The following is a 22,309-nucleotide window of genomic DNA, read 5'->3' on the forward strand; positions in this document are numbered from 1 at the left end:
GTCAGCTTTCAATGCCAGCTATGACTTAAACTTAGAACCATATTCTTTCTGGGAGACTACATGCACGTGCTGGAGAGAGAGCACAGCTTCAGAACCAGGGGGAGCCAAGGGCCAGCCCTGGCTCTTTTGTCATAGCTATGTGATCTTGGGCAGGTCATTTCACTTTTGCGCCTCAGTCTGTGAAACCTGTGAAATGAGCTCATATATATTATGATTGTTGTTGTCAGAGTTTGAAACAATATAAATGACATGTCTATTTCAATGCCTGAAACATGGAAGAGGCAACATAAATAGTAGCCATTATTAATTCCTTCCCAGGATGAGAATCCCATCTGTGGCATCATTAAGGAAGGGAGCCAGCATCTGCTTGCACAAGATGAGGAACCCCTCTAGGGATGGTTCTGTCTGGAAAATGACCTTCCCCAGAAGCAGCTGAGATCTGTTCCAGTTCTGTCTCTGGGGCCACAGTATATGTTGCTCTGTGGCCATGGGACAGCTCTGTGGCATCTCCCCCAAAGAATTTCAGGAGCTCTTACTGGTAACACAGTGCTTTCTTGAGTTGCAGAAGCAAGGCTCTAGAAGTGCTGAGCCTGTTCAAAGAGGTATATTTTAAATCATGCTTGCATAAATCACAGAAACTCCTTTTTTTCCACCCATGTGAGTTTAGAATATATGGATATTATCCTCCCAGGTCTGCATTTTTTCCTAGGTGAACTCTTCCAATTTTTTTTTCTTGCATATTCCCTATGGAGGCAAATCAGAGAAGCTTTCTGGTCCCAAATACATCACTTTAGAAAAAGCCACTTATTTTCAGTGAGTCTCCTGTTCTCCATTTGTAAAATGAAGAAAATAATACTATCTCATAGGATTACAGTGAAGAGTAGCTTGAAAAAGTAACATGAAAGTTTGGGGTTTGGAAAAGGCACTTGGCAAATAGCAAACGTATCTTTTTTTTAGAGAAAAAGAGATAGAGAGAGAAGCATAAACTTGTTGTTCCACTTAGTTGTGCAGCCATTGATTACTTCTTTTTAAATAAAAATTTTTTTTAAGGTTTTATATATTATATAGAGAAAGCAGAGAGAGAAAGGCAGGGTGGGTGGTGAAAGGAATAGAAGGTATCAACTCAGTTGCTTCTTGTATGTGCCTTGACCAGATAAGCCCGGAGTTTTGAACTAGGCAACCTCAGCATTCCAGGTCAATGCTTTATCTACTGTGCTACCACAGGTCAAACTAAAAAAAATTTTTTTTTTAAATTAAATGAGAGCAGGGGAGGCAGAGAGACACCTGCATGCACTGGGCAGGATCCACCAGGCAAGCCACCTGTGCAGTGATGCTCTGCCCATCCAAGAGTTGTTCCGTTGCTTGGCAACTGAGCTATTTTTAGCACCCGAGGTGGAGGCCACAGAGCGGGAAGGGGGGGCAACTCGCTGGAATCAATCAAGTACGGCTGCAAGAGGGCGGGAGGGAGGGGGGAACAGGGGGAGGAGAAGGGATGAAGAAATAGATGGCTGTTTCTCCTGTATGTCCTGACACAGAATTGAACTTGACATAATCACATGCCAGGCCGACACTCTACAACTGAGTCAACCGGCCAGGGCATTAAACATATCTTTTTTTAAGTCATATTTTTGAAAAGCAGATAGTAGGTAAGCTCATCTGGTGTTGCCCTTTAGCTTCTTATAACATCTCCAAAGGAAATTATTCCAGAAAGTCAATGCTATTCCTGATTTCAGAATAATGGCAAACTGGGTGGAGGATGCCCTCTTAAATTCATAAAGTGAGGTCCCTGCAAGGCTAGTATTATATCCCTATTTTCCTAGTGAGGAAATAGAAGCTGAGAGAGGGGAACTGACTTGTTCAAGGCCTCACAATGAATTGGTTATAGAGTTGAGACTAGACCCAGCCTGGCTACCTCCATCCTGGTCCTGGGCTCTGTTGACCAACAGCTATCAGGGAGCTGGGTATCCACCCACCTACTTATTCCCTTGCCCTAACCCTTCCCTGATAGTAATTGAGGACTCTGATGAAGTGCTGACTTTTGAATGGCTTCAAGGAAACTAAAACTGTCAAGCCTGGTCTCCTAGTTCATTTCGAGTTCTAGATTAAATCAGATTTAAGCATAACTCTGATTTTATAACTTTCCTGTATAAGAATCTAAGCTAACTCAACATAAACAACCTGGTTTGGAGTTTCATCTTCCCTATTTCTGGCAGTGCAGCTTTTGGCAAATTACTTGGGTCTCTCCAGGCCTCACTCACTTTCCTGTTTTGCATGACCACACACTTCTGAGAAAAGGTGTCTGGGACATCAACTTCTGCCAAAACTATGGGACAATATAGTTCACCCTCTACAGAGACCTGTGGCTCCAGAAGAGGTATTTTTTTATTCTTCTAAGGACCCCAAGGAAAGCTGATATCCCTACCCTAAGATGGTCTGGATAGAGCAGGAAGGTAGGGGGTGGGGAGCTGCCTGGAAGAGCATCCTTTACTAGCAGATAAGGAAGCCTGAACTCATCCAGCCAGTTAGGGGTGGACTGTCACCAGAGGCCCTGATTCTCAAATAAGGGCTTCCTTTGCCCCTGCTGCCTCTCCTACTTTTCCTCATGGTTATTATCTGCAATTGTTTCTTAATAACGCAAAGAACACTTTGTGACCTAGAGATTATAGTCATACTGTGTAGCCTTCAGAGTCTTCAGTTCTCTGTGGGTTATAGCCTTCCCATCTGTGAAATGGCCTTAACTACCTCAGTGTTCCCTTCAGCACAGAGTCCACGTTCTCTGATTTGAATTAGCAGAGAGTCTTTTCTTTTCTTTTCTTTTTGCAGAGCAACTAGACCCCCAACCCCGTAACAGGCACCTGCACTCGGCTGCGAAAGGACTTGTTTATGTTCGGTCCCTTTGTGCCTATCTGCCCGGCCCATCCGCTCGGGAGAGAGGAGTGTTGAAGGACGGAGAAAGAGCAAAAAACAGAACTCTTCTACTGCCACAGGCATACTGCCCCTTCCTCATTATAAAAACTTCGCTGCAAGGGTCCACCTCTTCCCATCCCGCAGAAACACTGCAGCTGCAAAAGCCAGCAGGAGGAAGGGGCGACTTGTGCGCGTGCGTCGGCGCACAGCCCTCTCCCTCCCACGTGCGCGCCCCCAAACAGAGGCGCGCGCCCGGGCGGGCTGGCGGGAAAGCGCGCGGGAAGCCCCCGGCTGGCTCCCAGAGCGGGGGACGAAGGACTGGAGGCCTTTGGAACGTGCCATTCTTGGAGAAAATGGGGGGATTTTCGTGCTCTGCTAGCATTACGTGCCCCTCCTATTCCCCAACCGATCCGTTAGTTTCCCCTGTCCCCGCCACAATTCGGAGCTCCGCGCTGCGGCCACGCTCCCTCCCTGCAACCTGGTCCGGCCCCTGGAACCTGGCTCGGGCCTCAGCTATGCACTCCGCCGCCGGAGTGGGGCGCTGCGCTGCGTCGTGGGGCCGGAAATTCCCGCGGCCTGAGTGAAGGAGCCGGAGACGAGTGCGGCGCAGCCTTCCACCTCCCCGCGCTGGGCGGGGGCGTCGGGCCCAGCAAGGGCCGGGCTGCCTGACTTGGGGCGGAGGGGGCGGTGTCTGCGAGGGGCCCCGGAGCCGGCGGCGGGTGGAGAGCCCGACTACGCGTCTCCTCGGGAGCAGGTCCGCGAGCAGGGAGGACCCTACGCCCTAGCTCCTCGGCCTCCGCCCCCTCGTGGTCTCCGCCTCCTTCGCTCACACACCCCCCCGGGCCGCCAAAGCCCCAGGCCTCCCCGGCGCTCCTCCTCCTTCTCTTCACTCGCCCGCGACCCGGGTCCTTCCCGCCGGCCTTGCTCCCTCCAGGGCGAGTCCTCGTTCTCAAGCTCTCCTTTCACACACGCACACGCTAGCTGGTCGGTCCCTCTTCTCGGCCCTTTTCCTTTCTCTTCTTCTAACACCGCCGTCGGGGGAGGATTGATGTCCCTTCAGCATCATGCAGCCGCCGCCGAGAAAGGTGAGGGTGCGAAACGGAGGCTCTGGGGCTTTGAGGGGGCGGGGGGATGCGTCCTAGGAACGCGACTGGGGCGACCGCTGCGCCCCCTCCCCCTTTCCGCAACTAGCCGTGACCGCTGTAGCCTCTGGCTTGTCACCGAGTTGCTCCCGGTTCCAGGCGGGTGAGGTGCCTTTCCAACCGAGAGGCGGCCAGGGTTCGTCCTCTTCATTGCACTGGAGACCCCCCGATATTTCACAAGAGTTTCTGGTGCGCATTTGTGTGTGTGCGCGCACGTATGGCAGTGCTGCTCGTTGCAAAGTGCATTCTCCCGGCTGCGCGGAGGGGAGGCGAAGGAGCCCCTGCAGCTTTGCAGAGCCTTGGGCTTGTGTGATTAGTCTGCAGCAGTTTTGAGCCCTCCAGCCGCTTGTCGCCACCCTCGCCCATTTGCAAATTTGCAGGGAATTTGTTTCCAGCCTGGCCTTAACGTTTGGCCTGCTTTTCCCACGGGCGGGTCGAAAAGAAGTTGGAATAGTCATCGCCCCCCATCCCAGGGGAAAACAAGAAATTAAGCATTGACCAGTTTTGCCCTTCTCACTCCCCCTTCTGCCCAGTTCCTCCGGGTAGGGGGCGAGGAGGCAGTGGTACTGCCCCCAGGAGAGTGAGAACCCGGCAGTGCGTGGCGTGTGTATCGCGATCTAGTGTGGGAGTGACGGGTGCTCCGGGCTTGTCAGCAGTTCCCCCGCGGTGCCCCTTGGTGAACTATTTCATTGCACCTCTTCTCCAGTTTACCCTGGGGCTTGAGGCTGTATCCTTGGTTTTTTAATCCTGCACATGGTAACTGTCTACTTGGGCGCTGGGTGGAGGAGGCTTTTCTTTCCTCCCCTCGTGGGCAAACATTTGCTGAATTGCCTCAGTCGTGTCGGCTTCTACTTCCTTCTTTCTTAATCCGGATTTCTCCAGTTATGACTTTTTTCTTTCATACTTGTATCCCCACCACTCCGGGTAGCCCCGCTGCGGCGGTGGGGATTCCAGGCCCGCTGGACCTGGAACCCCGGGGTGCCGGCCTGGCGGGCGAGGCACTGGCCAGCTTGCATTTGCTGTTCTAGCTGTTTGAAGTGGAGCCGCCACAGGAACCGGCTTGCTGGGGTGGCTTAAAAACACTAGAAGGTTACTTTTGCTTTCTCCTTTGTGAGAAAGAGATTGTGATTTGATGAGCTGTCAGCGAGTGGAGGGCATCATCCTGAGACGGTGTGCTTTCTCGCGGCCATTATGGAATAATTTATGTAGTCGACTCAAGCATATAATTTCATTACTGTGTACATTTCAATCATTAGATAGTAGACATTCTTATGCTCCCTTCTCCTGGCTCCACTCTGCTCACCTCTGCTGTTGGTTAGTGTCTTTGAATCCTTTTTGGAAGAAATAGAAGACTCTTAAAACTTTAAGAAGACCTAGATAAGTACTGAATTTGTGCATGAAGTGGGATGACTGGCAGTTTATTTTGCATCTCTTTAATCTGTAATTTTTCCATTCCAGTACAAATATTTAGCCTCATTCAGGTTATTTGGCCAGCTTTTTCATTAAATATCTTCAGTAACAAAATTAGGTGGCTAATAGTGGATTTCTGATCTTCAGGGGAGAAGTGAGCAAGATGTACATATTCTGACAAGTATTTAGTATTTTCCTTAAGTAGTTACTTTTTTTGTTAAAGTTGCAGTAAGGCCTTCATAACTATGTGGTGTATTTTAGGTGAAAGTTACACAAGAACTGAAAAACATTCAAGTTGAGCAGATGACAAAACTTCAAGCCAAACATCAAGCAGAATGTGATTTACTTGAAGATATGAGGTAAGGTTATATATAGTAAGTAGTTTGAGAACTTCTATATCTCTGTTTCAAAGAACCTTTTAGTTACCAAGCCCCAGGAACTGATGATGGAATTTCCTCTTGGATTTCCTGCTTTAAGGCTGTTAGAACTTTGACTCAGCTATGTATTATAACTGGAACTAACAGAATACTGACTTTTTTTCTTTTATTGGGGGAACCTGTAACGTATACATACTATTATGAAAAAACAAGGGTCTTAAAAAGTTTGTCTGTCAAAATATAATTATTGAAGTAGAAATTCTTATTTAAATAATCTTTTTACTGATTATAACATTTATTGACCTTAACAATTTCACATAGATTTTTAAACTGACACCTCTAATTAATTAATTGTGGGGGTGAGACAGTCAACCTTAGATGATTACATACTAGCATTATTTGTTAGAACATGACAAATGTCACTTTGTCTTTGAACATTAAATTTAGTGGGAAATGTGTTTATCATATTTTATCATTTAAGTTACCTGTATTCATAATCAAGGTAACTTTGAATTTAATAGATAAGACATTGTACCAGCATTGTGAAAGTCACTATCTTTCTTTACAGAGGCAAACATAACTCATTTTATTGAAAGAAACACAACTCTTTTATTTCACAGTCCTATAGTACAAACCTTTCAGTTTAATAGACATACCTGAGTAAAGAATGGAAGATGATTTCCAGGTTGAAACAGTGGCAGTAATTAATATGTTTATCAAATTGGAATTGGATCTGTAAGCCTCATTAGTTGCCTATTTTTCCTGTGGTACACAACTTCATGTTGGTTCCATGAAAAATATTAACTATATGTTGTTATAATAAAATTATATGTATTTGGATAGCTGAATGGTTTGTGGCTCAAAGGTTTTAATTTAAAGAATTTCTTTTTTTCTCTCCTGTATTTAATTTATTAGGTACTATTAATGAGTATTTTCACTGTTCACCTATATTTTTAGGGCTTCTAACTAAGGCATGTAGTCTTAGTCTTGGATGTATCAATATCATTGTTTTTATTTTATTATATTTTTATGGATTGATTTAAGAGAGGCAGAGAGAGGAAGGAAGAGAGAGAGGGAGAGAGGCATTCATTTGTTGTTCTACTTAGTTATACATTCATTGGTCATTTCTCATATGTACCCTGAATGGGTACATTACTGGAGTTGAACCCACAGCCTTGGTGTTTCCAGACGACGCTCTAACCAACTGAGCTAACCAGCCACAGTCCCAAGATTATTGTGTGTGTTTTTAATTCTGTATTTGTTTCTTTTATTTTTCTTGTGACCACAGGGAAATTTTTAGACTTAAATAATTCCTGTACAAAATACCTGAAACTCTTCATATGGTTAAAAATTTTAAGTTTTTAACATCTATTAAGTGAACTAAGGTATTTTAATAGAAATCTCTAGGTGAAAAAGTAAAAAAATTTTCAGAAGCAGTTTAGGAAAGCAAAATTAGTGTGTAAGTGAGAATACTCTTTGGGTTTTGGATGGTCAGTGGTCATAAGTCCTGTTGATTATATCTTATAAAGACTTCTTGTCTGACCTGTGGTGGCGCAGTGGATAAAGCCTCGACTTGGAATGCTGAGATCACTGGTTGGAAACCATGGGCTTGCCTAGTCAAGGCACATATGGGAAGCAACTAGAAGTTGATGCTTCCTGCTTCTCCCCTCTTTCTCTCTCTATTTCTCTCTTTCTCTCCTCTCTCTAAAAAATCAGTAAAAGAAGACTTCTTACTTGCATTCTTTCATTTTATTCCTTCGTTGCCTGTGTCTTGGTACAGGACCTTATGGTCAAATATATGGATACACAGTCACTGTTAAATTGATGTGGGTTGCCTGACCTGTGGTGGCGTGGTGGATAAAGCATTGACCTGGAATGCTGAGGTTGCTGGTTTGAAACTCCAGGCTTGCCCGGTCAAGGCGCATATGGGAGTTGATGCTTCATGCTCCTCCACTCTTTCTATCTCTCTCCTCTCAAAAAATGAATAAGAAAAAATTGATGTAGGTTGTTGCTACTGTTTGTTTTGTTTAGTTGTTTGTATTATTGCTGACCTCATCACAGTTTAATTATTACAGTAATATTCTAATTATTGCAGTAGTGGTCTCATATCTTTCAGCCCCCTATATGTCCTTTTAAGTCTGTCTTCTACATTGTCACCAGTTAGCTTTCAAAAAACATTGCTTGTCGTGGGCTCACCAGCTGAGGGCTGGTTGCTGGCTTGAGCGTGGGATGGATCATAGACATGACCCAGTGGTTGTTGACTTGAAGCCCAAGGTCGCTGGCTTGAGCAAGGGGTCACTCACTCTGCTGTAGCACCCCCCCCCCCCAATCAAGGCACATATGAGAAAGCAATCAATAAGCAACTAAGGTGCTGCAACAAAGAACTGATGCTTATCTCTCTCCCTTCCTGTCTGTCTATCCCTATCAGTCCCTCTGACTCTGTCTCTGTCAGAAAAAGAAAAAAAAAAAAAGAAAAAATTGCTTATTATTATATATTGGGTTCTCTGTGGTTTTCTGGCTAAAGACCAGACACCTTATCATAACATGTATGGCCCTTTGCAACCCAGCTGCAAGCTTCCTTTCATGACTTAATTACTACCATTTTCATGCCCATGCATCCTTCCTTAATTCTCCTGCCCTGGCCACTCAGGACTTCTGGTTATCTAATTGTGTTCTTGACATTCATGCCTTTGTTGTGTTGTCCTCTTTGCCTGTTAATACCCTCCTTCCCACTTTTTCACCTGACAGATTATGGTTACCATTAAGTTTGCAAGTTTGTTCTCTGTGATCTCAAAGAATTTTGATTTTACACATGCTACTGGCTTTCCCCTCATGTAAATTCCTTGAAGTCAGGGTCTAAGTTATTTGTTTTTGTGTCTTTGTACCCTTTATTAAGGCTGGCAGAATTGTTGAATGAATGTAACTGGTTATGTATAACTGCACCTTATTTTGTTTTGAGGTGAGATATTTTGTAAGCTCCATTTGTAGGGGCTATAGTAATGTCTGGTAAGCTTGTGTTACACTTTGATTCATGTGAACACTTTAAATGATACTGTCCTATTTGATGTGCAGTATATTTCTATTTATATACAGTGTGTCTGTAAAGTCATGGTGCACTTTTGACCTGTCACAGGAAAGCAACAAAAGATGATAGAAATGTGAAATCTGCACCAAATAAACAGAAAACTCTCCCAGTTTCATACTTATTCAGTGCAGTTTGATGTGTGGGCTCACGCACAGATTTTTAGGGCTCCTTAGGTAGCTATCCCGTATAGCCTCTACAGACTCATCACTGACTGATGGCCTACTAGAACAGGGTTTCTCCATCAAACTGCCAGTTTCCTTCAACTGCTTATCCCACCGAGTAATGTTATTCCTATGTGGTGGCGCTTTGTTATAAATGCGCCGATATCCATGTTGTACTTTGGTCACGGATTCGAATTTAGCGAGCCACAGAACACACTGAACTTTCCTCTGTACCATCCACATATCTACTGGCATGGCCGTGGGCTGCTCCGCTGTATACACGATGTTACGTCATCATCTGCGCATGCGCACATGCTGCCACACCATCCTACAGAAACTGGGAGGGTTTTCCTTTTATTTGGTGCAGATTTCACATTTCTATCATCTTTTGTTGCTTTCCTGTGACCGGTCAAAAGTGCACCATGACTTTACGGACACACTGTATAATGTGTAAATACAGAGATGTTGGTGCTTCAAAGATTAATGGATTCTTTATTATTTTGAAGGAGTCAGTGTTTTCTTTTGTATTAAATTAATAGAATGAATTCTTTTCTGAAAAAGTATTTTCCCATTGATTTGAGAGAGAGAAAAGGGGAGGAAGGAGAGAAGTAATAAGGATGTTTTACTTAGTTCCATTTATTTGTGTATTTATTGATTGCTTGCTTCTCATATGTGCCCTGGCTGGGAGTCAAACTCATGACTTCTGGCACACCAGAACAATGCTTTATTTACTGAGCCACTCAGCCAGGGCCTAGAATGAAACTTCTATAGGTTTCTGATTTGCTTTTTTCCCCGCAATGATAATACTGAACTGAAGGTGGAAAATTTGTTTAACTTTATAGTTGCTTGAGAAGAGAGGTGGTCTGGCTTTTCTGGTCCATTCTAGGAAGTGGAATGACCTTTTCAAAAGTCATTAGGAATTTCTAGACTAGGGTTTTTATATATGTGATGTTGTAAAGGATCTGGCCTACTTTTTCTTTTCTTAGGCTCCTAATAACCCTCTTCCCCCAAACCCACAGACAGCAGCACTCCTTCTAACCTGTGGCTTCCCAAATAGTGTTATATTCAATTTCACTTAGGATGAATTCACTCAAAAGGGTTTGAATTGCTTTTTATTCTTAATATATAGAAATTGGTAGAAAAGTTTTTATGACTTTAATAAAAGTTAAAGAAAAATGCCTACACTCATTAAGCTGTAAATAGGAGAATTTAATGCTTGGTTATTGCTAATTCCCATCCCTCTCCCCTCTACTCATCTTCTGCAGTTCTGAAAAGAGGAAACCAGTTATGATAGATTTTTTTTCTTTGCTCTCTTCCTTTTCTTTGGTTCATTTGTTTCAGGACGCACTTGGAAGCTGGTATGTTGGGAGTAAAGTTTTGGAAGGAGAGATAACTCATTTGCTATTAATCAGGAACATTCTATGCTTTGGCGAGATTTTATTCTGAAGTGTTTCCTGTTGACTTTTGCTGTCAGCAGCAGACAAGCACACTTTACTCTTAATTTATTATTTTTTCCGTTCTTTGCTTTCTAAGGCCACTTATAAGTAAGTTTTTACATACTGTAGCCTATGTATTGTTTATTAATATTATGTATTTGGTGTTGTTCGTTACTTATGCTAAGTAGTGAGTAAAGAAAGTTCTTTGCAAACACCCACAGTGTTAAGAACTTCCTTTTTAGCAGATGTTTTTAGGGCATCATTATATAAGATGGAAAAAATCAAGGGATTTAGTCAGGTGGATACTGTCACATTTGTTGATTTTTATAGATGAAAATAGAAACTGAGGCACAATGAGATAAAGTGAATCATATTAAAGAAGACCCTAAGATGTTTCTCCTAATTTCTAGACCAGTGCACTTATCTCTGTTTCCCAACCTTTTAACCAAGGAACTCATCATACTCCCACCTTTTGAAACATGTTTGCTTATCAAAAAGTACCTTTTAATAATAATTTGTCTTCCTGTTTTTTAATTTCCATACATTACGCTGTCAATTAGCTTTGAAACAGTATTTTGAAACTACTAACATGAAACTAGCCAAAGGCAAAGAAAGATATTTAAAACTTTACCTCAGAGAAGACTGAGAGTATGGTTTCTCTCAGATGTTCTGAAAAATTGGAACTGGCTCAAGAAGCACCTGTCCTTCCTTCATTGACACCTGGAGGTCTAGAGACTTAGAATGAGGAATTACTATACTATATGATAGTTTCTCTAAATTGTAGGTTCATAGGAGTCATTGGGGATTGGATTCTGAAGTCTTTTATGGATGCTCTGAGACGTTTAGTTCTAGAAAGGAACCTTAGAGGTAATCTGACCAAGAGAAATATATACTTAAAAATAGGTTTATTAAGATATAATTCACATACCATAAAATTAACCTATTTCTGAAGTTGGAAACGGGGAGGCAGTCAGACAGACTCCTGCATGCGCCCGACCGGGATCCACCTGGCATGCCCACCAGGGGGCGATGCTTTGCCCATCTGGGGCGTTGCTCTGTTGCAACCAGAGCCATTCTAGCACCTGAGGCAGAGGCCATGGAGCTGTACTCAGCGCCCAGGCCAACTTTGCTCCAATGGAGCCTCGCTGCGGGAGGGGAAGAGAGAGACAGAGAGGAAGGAGAGGGGGAGGGGTGGAGAAGCAAATGGGCGCTTCTCCTGTGTGCCCTGGCCGGGAATCGAACCTGGGACTCCTGCATGCCAGGCCAATGCTCTACCATTGAGCCAACCGGCCAGGGCCTTCTATTTAAAGTTTTTAAAGTATATTCATATTGTTGTACAACCCTCACTGTACTTTAACTTTAGGATATTTTTGTCCTGCTAAAAGAAACTCTGAATCTATTAGTTTTCACTTCCCATCATCTCCAGCCTTAAACAATTACTTTCTCTCTATAGAAATGGACTCCATAGAAATGGTATCATACAATATGTCGTCTTTTGTGACTGGCTTTTACTTAGCATAATGTTTTCAAGTTTCATCCGTGTTACAACTTCAATACTTCATTCCTTTCTATTGCCAAATAGTATTCCATTGAATGGCTATACTACAATTTATTAATCTATTCATTAATCGATAGACTGGCTATTACTAATAATGCTCCTTTGAACATTCTTTTACAAATATTTGTGTTGATTGTTTTCATTTATCTTGGATATATACCTAGTAGTGGAATTGCTGGTTCATATGGTAACTCTGTGTCTAACTTTTTAAGAAACTTTCAAACTGTTTTCCAAAGTGGCTGCACCATTTTATATTTCTACTAACAGTAATGAATAAATGTTCCAGTTTCTCTACATCTTTGCTAATGCTTATATGTCTTTTGATTAAAGCTTTTTTAGTGTGTGTGAAATGGTATCATATTGTGGCTTAATTTTTAAAAAAATTTATTTATTTAATTAATTGTGTTTACATAGATTCTAGGGTCACCCTGAATGCATCCCCCCTCCCCTCTATTCCCCTCAACATCTCCCTTGCCGCCCTCCCTCCAATGCCCTCCCCCCTTCCCTTCAGGTTTATCCCATCCTATCATCCTCTTTCCCTCTGTCCTCTTTCCCTCTGGTCCCTTTGATCCCTCCTCTGTCTCAATTCCGTTCCTCAGTTCTCATTATTCCTTGGATTCCTCAAATGAGTGAGGTCATATATTTTTCTTTCTCTGCCTGGCTTATTTCACTCAACATAATATTTTCCAGGTCCCTCCATATTGTTGCAAAAGGTAATATTTTCTTCTTTTTCATAGCCCCATAATATTCCATTGTATATATGTACCACAGCTTTTTAATCCACTCGTCCACTGATGGACATTTGGGCTGTTTCCAGATCTTCACTATTGCAAACAATGCTGCCATAAACATGGGGGTGAATTTCTTTTTTTCAGTTAGTGATATGGTGTCTTTGGGATATATTCCTATAAGTGGGATGGCTGGGTCAAAGGGTAGTTCCATTTCTAAAGTTTTGAGGAATCTCCATACTGTTTTCCACAGTGGCTGCACCAGTTTGCATTCCCACCAGCAGTGCAGGAGGGTTCCCTTTTCTCCACATCCTCACCAGCACTTATTCTGTGTTGTTTTGTTAATGAGCACCATTCTGACTGGTGTAAGGTGGTTATCTCATTGTGGTTTTAATTTGCATTTCTCTAATGATTAGTGATGTTGAACATTTTTTCATTTGTCTATGGCCATCTGTATGTCCTCTTTGGAGAAGTGTCTATTCATTTCTTGTGCCCATTTTTTGATTGGATTGTTTGTCTTCCTGGTGTTGAGTTTAACAAATTCTTTATAAATTTTGGTTATTAATCCCTTATCAGATGTATTGTTGATTATATTCTTCCATTGTGTGGTTTGTCTTTTTATTCTGTTCATATTGTCTTCAGCTGTGCAAAAGCTGTTTAGTTTGATATAGTCCCATTTGTTTATCCTGTCTTTTATTTCATTTGCCTGTGGAGATAAATCAGCAAAGATATTGCTGCAATAGATGTCCGTGAGCTTACTGCCTAAGTTTTCTTCTAGGATGCTTATGGTTTCACGATTTACATTTAAGTCTTTTATCCATTTTGAGTTTATTTTTGTGCATGGTGTAAGTTGGTAGTCTAGTTTCATTTTTTTGCAGGTACTTGTCCAGTTTTCCCAATACCATTAAAGAGACTGTTTTTACTTCACTGTATGCTCTTACCTCCTTTGTCAAATATCAGTTGTCCATAAAGATGTGGGTTTATTTCTGAGTTCTCTGTTCTGTTCCATTGATCTATATGCCTGTTCTTATGCCAGTACCAAGCTGTTTTGAGTACAGTGGCCTTATAGTATAACTTGATATCAGTAAGTGTGATTGATACCTCCCACTTTATTCTTCTTTTTCAAGATTGTGAGGCTATTTGTATTCTTTTTTGGTTCCATATAAATTTTTGGAATATGTGTTCTATATCTTTGAAGTATGTCATTGATATTTTAATTGGTATTACATTGAATTTATAAATTGCTTTGGGTAATATAGACATTTTAATGATGTTTATTCTTCCTAACCATGAGCATGGTATATGCTTCCACTTGTTTGTGTCTTCCTTGATTTCTTTTATCAATGTTTTATAATTTTCTGAGTACAAGTCTTTAACCTCCTTGGTTAAATTTACTCCTAGGTACTTTATTTTTTTTGTTGCAATAGTGAAGGGGATTGTTTCCTTAATTTCTCTTTCTGACAGTTCATTGTTCGTGTATAAAAATGCCTCTGATTTCTGAGTATTAATTTTATAATCTGCCACCTTGCTGAATTTGTTTATTAGGTCCAGTAGTTTTTTGACTGAGACTTTAGGGTTTTCTATATACAATATCATATCATCTGCAAATAATGATAGTTTTACTTCTTCTTTTCCAATTTGGATGCCTTTTATTTCTTCTTCTTGTCTGATTGCTGTAGCTAGGACTTCCAATATTATGTTGAATAAGAGTAGTGAAAGGGGGGCACCCCTGCCTTGTTCCTGATTTTTGGAGAATTGCTTTTAATTTTTGTTCATTAATTATAATGTTGGCTGTGGGTTTGTCATAGATGGCCTTTATCATGTTGAGGTATATTTCCTGTATTCCCACTTTGCTAAGAGTTTTGATCATAAATGGGTGCTGGATTTTATCAAATGGTTTTTCTGCATCTATTGAAATTATCATGTGGTTTTTCTCCTTCCTTTTGTTTATGTGGTGAATCACATTAATTGATTTACGAATGTTTTACCATCCTTGCCTCCCCAGAATAAATCCCACTTGATCATGATGTATGATTTTTTTTCATGTATTGCTGGATCCATTTTGCTAATATTTTGTTGAGGGTTTTAGCATCTAAATTCATCAGGGATATTGGCCTATAATTTTCTTTCTTTGTGTTGTCTTTGCCTGGTTTTGGAATCAGAATTATGCTCGCCTCATAAAAGGAACTTGGAAGTGTTCCTTCCTCTTGAATTTTTTGAAATAGCTTGAGAAAGATAGGAGTTAGTTCTTCTTTGAATATTTGGTAGAATTCACCAGTGAAGCCATCGGGCCCAGGGGTTTTGTTTTTTTGGGAGCTTTTTGATAACTGTTTCGATCTCTTTTGTTGTAATCAGTCTGTTTAGGTTTTCTGATTCTTCCAGATTGATTTTTGGAAGATTATATGTTTCAAGGAATTTGTCCATTTCACCTAGGTTGTTTAATTTTTTGGCATACAGTTCTTCATAGTATTTTCTTACAATATTTTGTATTTCTGTTGTGTCAGTTGTTATTTCTCCACTCTCATTTCTAATTTTATTTATTTGAGCCCTCTCCTTTCTTTTTTTGGTGAGTCTTGTTAAAGGTTCGTTGATCTTTTTTACCCTTTCAAAGAACCAGCTCTTGGTTTCATTGTTCCTCTGTAGTGTTTCTTTAGTTTCTATGTCATTTATTTCTGCTCTGATATTTATTATTTCCTTCCTTCTACTATTTCTGGGCCTTACTTGCTGTTCTTTTTCTAGTTCTTTTAGATGAAGGGTTATGTTGCTTATTTGAGCTTTTTCAAGCTTCTTAAGGAATGCTTATAGTGCTATGAACTTCCTTCCCAGGACTGCTTTTGCTGTGCCCTTTAAATTTTGAGTTGTTGTTTGCTCATTATCATTTGTTTCTAGGATTTTTTTATTTCTTCTTTGATTTTATTTTTAACTCACTCGTTATTTAATAACATGCTATTTAGTTGCCATGTGTTTGAGTATTTTTTAGTTTTTCTGTTGTTGATTTCTAGTTTCACGCCATTGTGATCAGAAAATGCTTGATATGATTTCAGTCTTCTTTAATTTGTTGCGACTGCTTTTGTGTCCTAACATGTGGTCTATCTTAGAGAATGTACCATGAGCACTTGAAAAGAATGTATATTCTGCTGCCTTAGGGTGAAAGATTCTAAAGATATCTATTAAATCGAGTTGATCTAGTGTGTCCTTTAAGTCTGCTGTTTCTTTGTTAATTTTTTTTCTTGAGGATCTATCTAGTGATGTTAGTGGGGTATTGAAATCCCCTACTATTATAGTATTGCTGTTGATCTCGCCCTTCATATCCATCAAAGTCTGCTTTATATATTTAGGTGCTCCTATATTAGGTGCGTAGATATTTCTGATGGTTATATCATCCTGTTGGATTGATCCCTTTATCATTATGTAGTCACCTTCTTTATCTCTTACTATAGCCTTTGTTTTAAAGTCCATTTGTCTGATATAAGTATTGCTACCCCAGCTTTTCTTTCACTTCCATTTGCATGAAATATTTTTTTTCATCCTTTTACCTTCAGTCTATGTGCATCTTTTGTTTTAAGGTGTGTCTCTTGTAGACAGCATATGTACAGGTCCTGTTTTCTTATCCAAGCAGCTACCTATGTCTTTTGATTGGATCATTTAATCCACTTACATTTAAGGTTATTATTGATATGTAGTTGTTTATAGCCATTTTATTCTTTAAAGCGGTATTCCTCTTTTGCTATATTCTTTTCCCCACTTTGATCTGTGTACAACAGACCCCTTAACATTTCCTGCAGCATTGGTTTGGTTGTAATGAATTCCTTGAAGTTTTTTTTTGTCGGGAAGCTTTTTATTTCTCCTTCAATTTTAAACGATAGCCTTGCTGGATAAAGTAGTCTTGGTTGTAGGCTCTTGTTCTGCATTACTTTGACTATTTTTTGCCATTCCCTTCTGGCCTTAAGTGTTTCTGTTGAGAAGTCAGATGTCATCCTTATGGGGGCTTCTTTGTAGGTGATAGCCTTCTTTTCTCTAGCAGCATTTAATATTTTCTCTTTATCGCTTAGCTTTGGTATTTTAATTATGATGTGTCTTGGTGTAGGTTTCTTTGGGTTTCTCTTTAATGGAGTTCTCTGTGCTGCTTGAACTTGTGAAACCCTTCCTTGCATCAATTTAGGGAAGTTTTCAGCTATGATTTGATTGAATAAAGTTTCTATCCCTTGTTCTTTCTCTTCTTTTTCAGGAACCTCTATGATGCGGATGTTATTTCTCTTCATATTGTTACAGAGCTCTCTCAGAGTTTCTTCAGACTTTTTGAGTCTCTTTTCCTTTTTCTGCTCTGTTTCCATGCCTTTGTTCATCTTGTCCTCCAACTCGCTGATTCTATTCTCAGCTTCATCCATCCTGTTTTTAATTTCTTCCACATTGTGGTCTTCATTTCTGATATTGTATTTGTCACCTCCGAATGATTCTTTTTTAATATTTCAATGTCCTTTTTTATACTTGCTATCTCTTTATTTAGGTGTTCATAATGACCATCCATTGTTGTTCTAAGATCCCTAAGCATCCTAGCAATCATTATTCTAAACTCTGCATCTGGCAGTTTGGTTATTTCCATATCACTCAGTTCCTTTTCTGGAGATTTCTCTTGTGGTTTCATTTGGATTGCATTTCTTTGTCTTCTCATTATGTCTTTGTGTTTGGGTGTGTTGTTTGTAGGGCTGGTTGAGTCTAGGTTTGGTGTTGTCTGCCTCCAGTTTTCAGTTGTGTTATTTCTAGGTCTTGGGTTGACATCAGCTGTTGTTTGTAATCCACTGTCAGGTTTGACTTTTCTAGTAAAGCTGCTTTGAAGTCTTGATTTGTTTGTTTTCTTCTCAGTTATCTTTTTTTTTTTTTTTTTTTTCATTTTTCTGAAGCTGGAAACAGGGAGAGACAGTCAGACAGACTCCTGCATGCGCCCGACCGGGATCCACCCAGCACGCCCACCAGGGGCGACGCTCTGCCCACCAGGGGGCGATGCTCTGCCCATCCTGGGCGTCGCCATGTTGCGACCAGAGCCACTCTAGCGCCTGGGGCAGAGGCCACAGAGCCATCCCCAGCGCCCGGGCCATCTTTGCTCCAATGGAGCCTCGGCTGCGGGAGGGGAAGAGAGAGACAGAGAGGAAAGCGCGGCGGAGGGGTGGAGAAGCAAATGGGCGCTTCTCCTGTGTGCCCTGGCCGGGAATCGAACCCGGGTCCTCCGCACGCTAGGCCGATGCTCTACCGCTGAGCCACCGGCCAGGGCTCTTCTCAGTTATCTTGGTGGTAGTCTTGTTTACTAATTTCAGCAGGGGGCTTCTTTCATATTGTGGCTTTAATTTGTATTTCTCTAATAGCTTATGATTTTGAGCATTTTTGCATGTGCTTATTGGCCATTTGCTTATCTTCTTAGGAGAAATGTCTATTCAAATGCTTTGTCCATTTTTTTTTTTTTTGTATTTTTCTGAAGCTTGAAACGGGAGGCAGTGAGACAGACTCCCGCATGCGCCCGACCGGGATCCATCTGGCACGCCCACCGGGGGCGATGCTCTGCCCATCCGGGATGTCGCTCTGTCACAACCAGAGCCACTGTAGCACCTGGGGCAGAGGCCAAGGAGCTATCCCCAGCGCCCAGGCCATCTTTTGCTCCAATGGAGCCTCGGCTGCAGGAGGGGAAGAGAGAGACAGAGAGGAAGGAGAGGGGGAGGGGTGGAGAAGCAGATGGGCGCTTTTCCTGTGTGCCCTGGCTGGGAATCGAACCCAGGACTTCCACATGCCAGGCCGACGCTCTACCACTGAGCCAACCGGCCAGGGCCGCTTTGCCCATTTTTAATTGAATAATTTGTTTTTTTAATGAGTTGTAAGAGTTGATTCTATATCTATACATATGTGAGTAGACTTTATTATTTGAAAATATATGCAGTATTTTTCCTGCTCTGTGGAAGAATCACTTGAGTTGAGCTGATTTTTATTAATTTTAATGGGGTGACATTGATAAATCAGGGTATATATGTTCAGAGAAAACATCTCTAGGTTATTCTGACATTTGATTATGCTGCATTCCCATCACCCGAGCTGATTTTTATATGCACTAAATTTTGAGAACCGCTGAAGTGGTGGGAAGAATAAAGACTAAAAATATACCAGAGATTGAAACCCAAGCTCTGCCACTTATTAGCTACTCTTGAACACGTCACTAAGGTTCTCTGAGTCTCATCTTTCATGTATATAAAACAATCCCTACCTTTTTGCTTTTCTGTAAGAATTAAATGAGATATGTGAAATGCCCAGTGTGGTAGGTATTCAACATTGGTAGCTACTATTGTTAGTGGAAATGGAAGGCTGAGAAGGATGTTGTCTTATTCAAGGTAACAAAAGAAGTTATTATTTCATTACTTCTAAGAGAAGCACTGTATTTACATTCTCACGCTTTTGAAATCTGGATACTGCTTACAATTGCTTTTGGCTGTGATACAGTTGTAATCGTTTCTTTGTGCACAGAACTTGCAGAATTGGTATCTGGCAGGCTTGGAAGAAAATCCCAGAGATAATGGTTGGAGTACAAATCTTTGATCACCTGAGCTTTTGGTGGGACAGAGTATGATAATGTGTGGAAAAGATGGGTATCAGTAACTGATTCAGATTTTGATTCAGAAGAGTTAGACTCTAAAAATGACCAGTTTATGACCAATTTATTTTGTTAATCTTTTTTAAAATTATGCTCAAAAGTTATACATGCTAAAAATTTAAGTTTAAAATTGTTGTGTTTTTTTACGTAAGTATAAATAAAAATTGTAAGTGCTAGGGCATTCTGTTGGTTGAATTGGCAGCATTTATACATAGTGAAACATAATGTGTCTTGCAATCAGTGGTGTTTTAGATATGATTAAAAACTGGAAGCAGCAGATACAGTACTGGACTCTGGTCTTTTTTCATTTATACAGCAATCATTATTGCTTCTAAATCTAGTGTTCCTTCAAATTAGAACTTAAAAATGATGCGCCTGACCACTGGTGGCACAGTGGATAAAGAATTGACCTGGAATGCTGAGGTCGCCAGTTTGAAAGCCCGGGCTTGCTCTGTCAAGGTACATACAGGAGAGTTGATGCTTTCTGCTCCTCCCTCACCCCAACTCCTGCCCCTTTTTCTCTCTACCTGACCAGTGCTGGCACAGTGGATAGAGTGTGGACCTGGGACGCTGAGGTCCCAGGTTCCAAACTCCAAGGTTGCTGGCTTGGCTGGAGCCCCTGGTCAAGGCATGTATGAGAAGCAGTCAATGAACAACTAAAGACGCAACTACATGTTGATGCTTCTCATCTCTCTTCCTTCCCCTCTCTTTCTAAAAAAAAAAAAAAAAAGAAAGAAAATTAGTGTTGGTTGCCAGTAATGTGGCTTTTGCCGTTTTACTGTTTGCCGTTTGCCACAGGGACCCACTTATGATTTACTCCTAGTGTTGTCCATAAACGTGCAAGAATGTGTTGGGTTAAATTGTGAAAGGTATAGGTATAATTCCAATTGTCCCAGACAGATTGGGAATAAGGAGATTTTATTTACTTATTTTTTTAAGGAAGTCTTTATAAACCATAGTATCTCCTCATTGCAATTACATTTGAATTAAATGTCTTAGCTCAGGAGTAGGTTTTTGTGTTGCTGCAGATAATGGGCCAATACAGCAAAAGTCTCTTAGGATTCTCCTTTTAGGAATACAGAAGTGGTTAAATATCTTCCGAATTTTGATTGATAATTTGGAGAAATGGCAGTCTAAGGGCCCGCCAAGCAGTTGTATTTTTGCTGAGTTCCTTTTACATCTCAGGTGAAAGCATTAATACGTAGTGAACTGGCTAATCTGGAAGCAAGGAAGGTAAAATAAGAGCTAAAAATACTCCTAGCTGAATAATTTTTCCCTTAATTGAGGATTGGCTGTTCAGTCTCAAAAGTATACAGCATAAAGCCTTTTACCTGAGGAGGCCTGTGGTGGTAAGTTGATGTTTTTCTTTGTAAATTCCTCGAATGTTCATCGGAATCCCACAGATGCTGTTCTTTTTTGTTGGTGTCAGTCTTCAGGAATGAATGCTGCATAAGCAGTAGTCAGTTTTAAATCTGGTTTGTGCTGTTAGTTCTTCAGTGACTAATTTGGGAACTAGGCATGGAAACTTGTAACCCTCTCCTTTGTTCCAGTGCTGCAGATTTCCTGTCATGTGCCGGTCAGGACTAACAACAGAACTTTGCTGATATTTTTATTTAATTTTGTGTCCTTGCAGTATCCCTTGGTCATGCTTTATTTTAACATTTCACTTGATCTCTTTTTTGGCATTCATGTGTGGTGTCTTGTCATCCAGATGTTTTCTGTTTTGCAAACTTTGCAATAATTCCATTTTAAAAAGAAAATGTTATTTCTGGTGTTATGAAAAGTGTTACCATGTCTGTGGTCCCACAGGAAACAATTGGGAATACATATCCCTTGATTATATTTTAGTGATATTTGTTTTCCCCCCACTGGCCACTGGAAAATTGGGCAGAGACTTTTTAAAAAATTTGTATTTATTGATTTTAGAGAGAGAGTAAGTTAGGAGAAAGAGAGAGAGAGAGAGAGAGAAAAACATTGATTTGTTGTTCCACTCATTTATGCATTCTTTGGTTGATTCTTAAATGTGCCCTGACCAAGGATTGAACCCACAAACTTGGTGTAACAGGATGACACTCTAACCAACTGAGCTACTTGGCCAGAGCTGAGACTTTTTATTATATACCATTTTTGGTATGTGTTGAATTTTTGAACTATGTAATTATTACCTACTCCCAAAACTAAAATGATTCCATATTGTCAGCATTTTATTGCATGTCTGTTAACATAACACATTGTAAAAGCTCAGATTAGTTGATACTAAAGTGTCATTTGACTTTTAATTAGTTTTTAGTGAAGTTATTTTTATTATTAATAGACTTTATAGTCTATTTCTAATATGTACAAGTATTAAGAATACTTGATTTACATACAGACGTCTCTTCATAAAATGACTGGTCTCCAGCTGGTTATAGCTTATAGTTGGGGAAACAGGCTGTGTGTGCCACTATGTTCCTTTATGTCTGTATTGTGGAATTGTTTTGTCCCCAAATAGGCAGACTTTTAAGGGAGTTAGATTCCTGTCTAGTCTCAAGTTTTATTTTATCTAACTGTGCCTGAAGGTTTTACCTCATAGTCATTTAAAATATTGTTTCTGTGGTGAAATGTATTTTTTTATTATTAGCAACTTACTCAGTGGGGGAACTGTTTTGTCTGTTTTACTGCATTTTATATAATAGTTTTCTCAGCTATATTGAACTAATTGAATATTTTTAGTATTCTAATTTCAACTCTTGCATTTTTAACTCTACCTCTTTCTGTTTTTCAAGTGGTTGTTCTAGTTGTTACACCACGCATCTTTAATTTATCACCGTATACTTAGAGTTAATATTATACTACTCCACATAAGATGCTTACAACAGTTCAATTAACTCCATC

At 40.7% G+C, this 22,309-nt stretch overlaps 1 protein-coding gene across 2 annotated transcripts in view; it reads left to right on the forward strand.

Annotated features, from left to right (window-relative positions):
• The first annotated feature begins 3,094 nt into the window (after nucleotides 1-3,094).
• The window catches only part of FCHSD2 (FCH and double SH3 domains 2), a 278,607-nt gene continuing 259,392 nt past the window's right edge, over nucleotides 3,095-22,309 (forward strand). The window contains exons 1-2 of one of the 2 annotated variants that reach the window (XM_066250498.1): nucleotides 3,095-3,992; nucleotides 5,721-5,818. In XM_066250498.1, coding sequence (XP_066106595.1) covers nucleotides 3,972-3,992; nucleotides 5,721-5,818 — 119 coding nt within the window. In that variant the 5' untranslated portion in view covers nucleotides 3,095-3,971. The remainder of the gene's footprint in view (nucleotides 3,993-5,720; nucleotides 5,819-22,309) is intronic. The other variant, XM_066250500.1, reaches the window with a different exon arrangement.

This window comes from Saccopteryx bilineata, chromosome 1 (assembly GCF_036850765.1).
Source record: "Saccopteryx bilineata isolate mSacBil1 chromosome 1, mSacBil1_pri_phased_curated, whole genome shotgun sequence".
Taxonomy (NCBI): Eukaryota; Metazoa; Chordata; class Mammalia; order Chiroptera; family Emballonuridae; genus Saccopteryx; species Saccopteryx bilineata.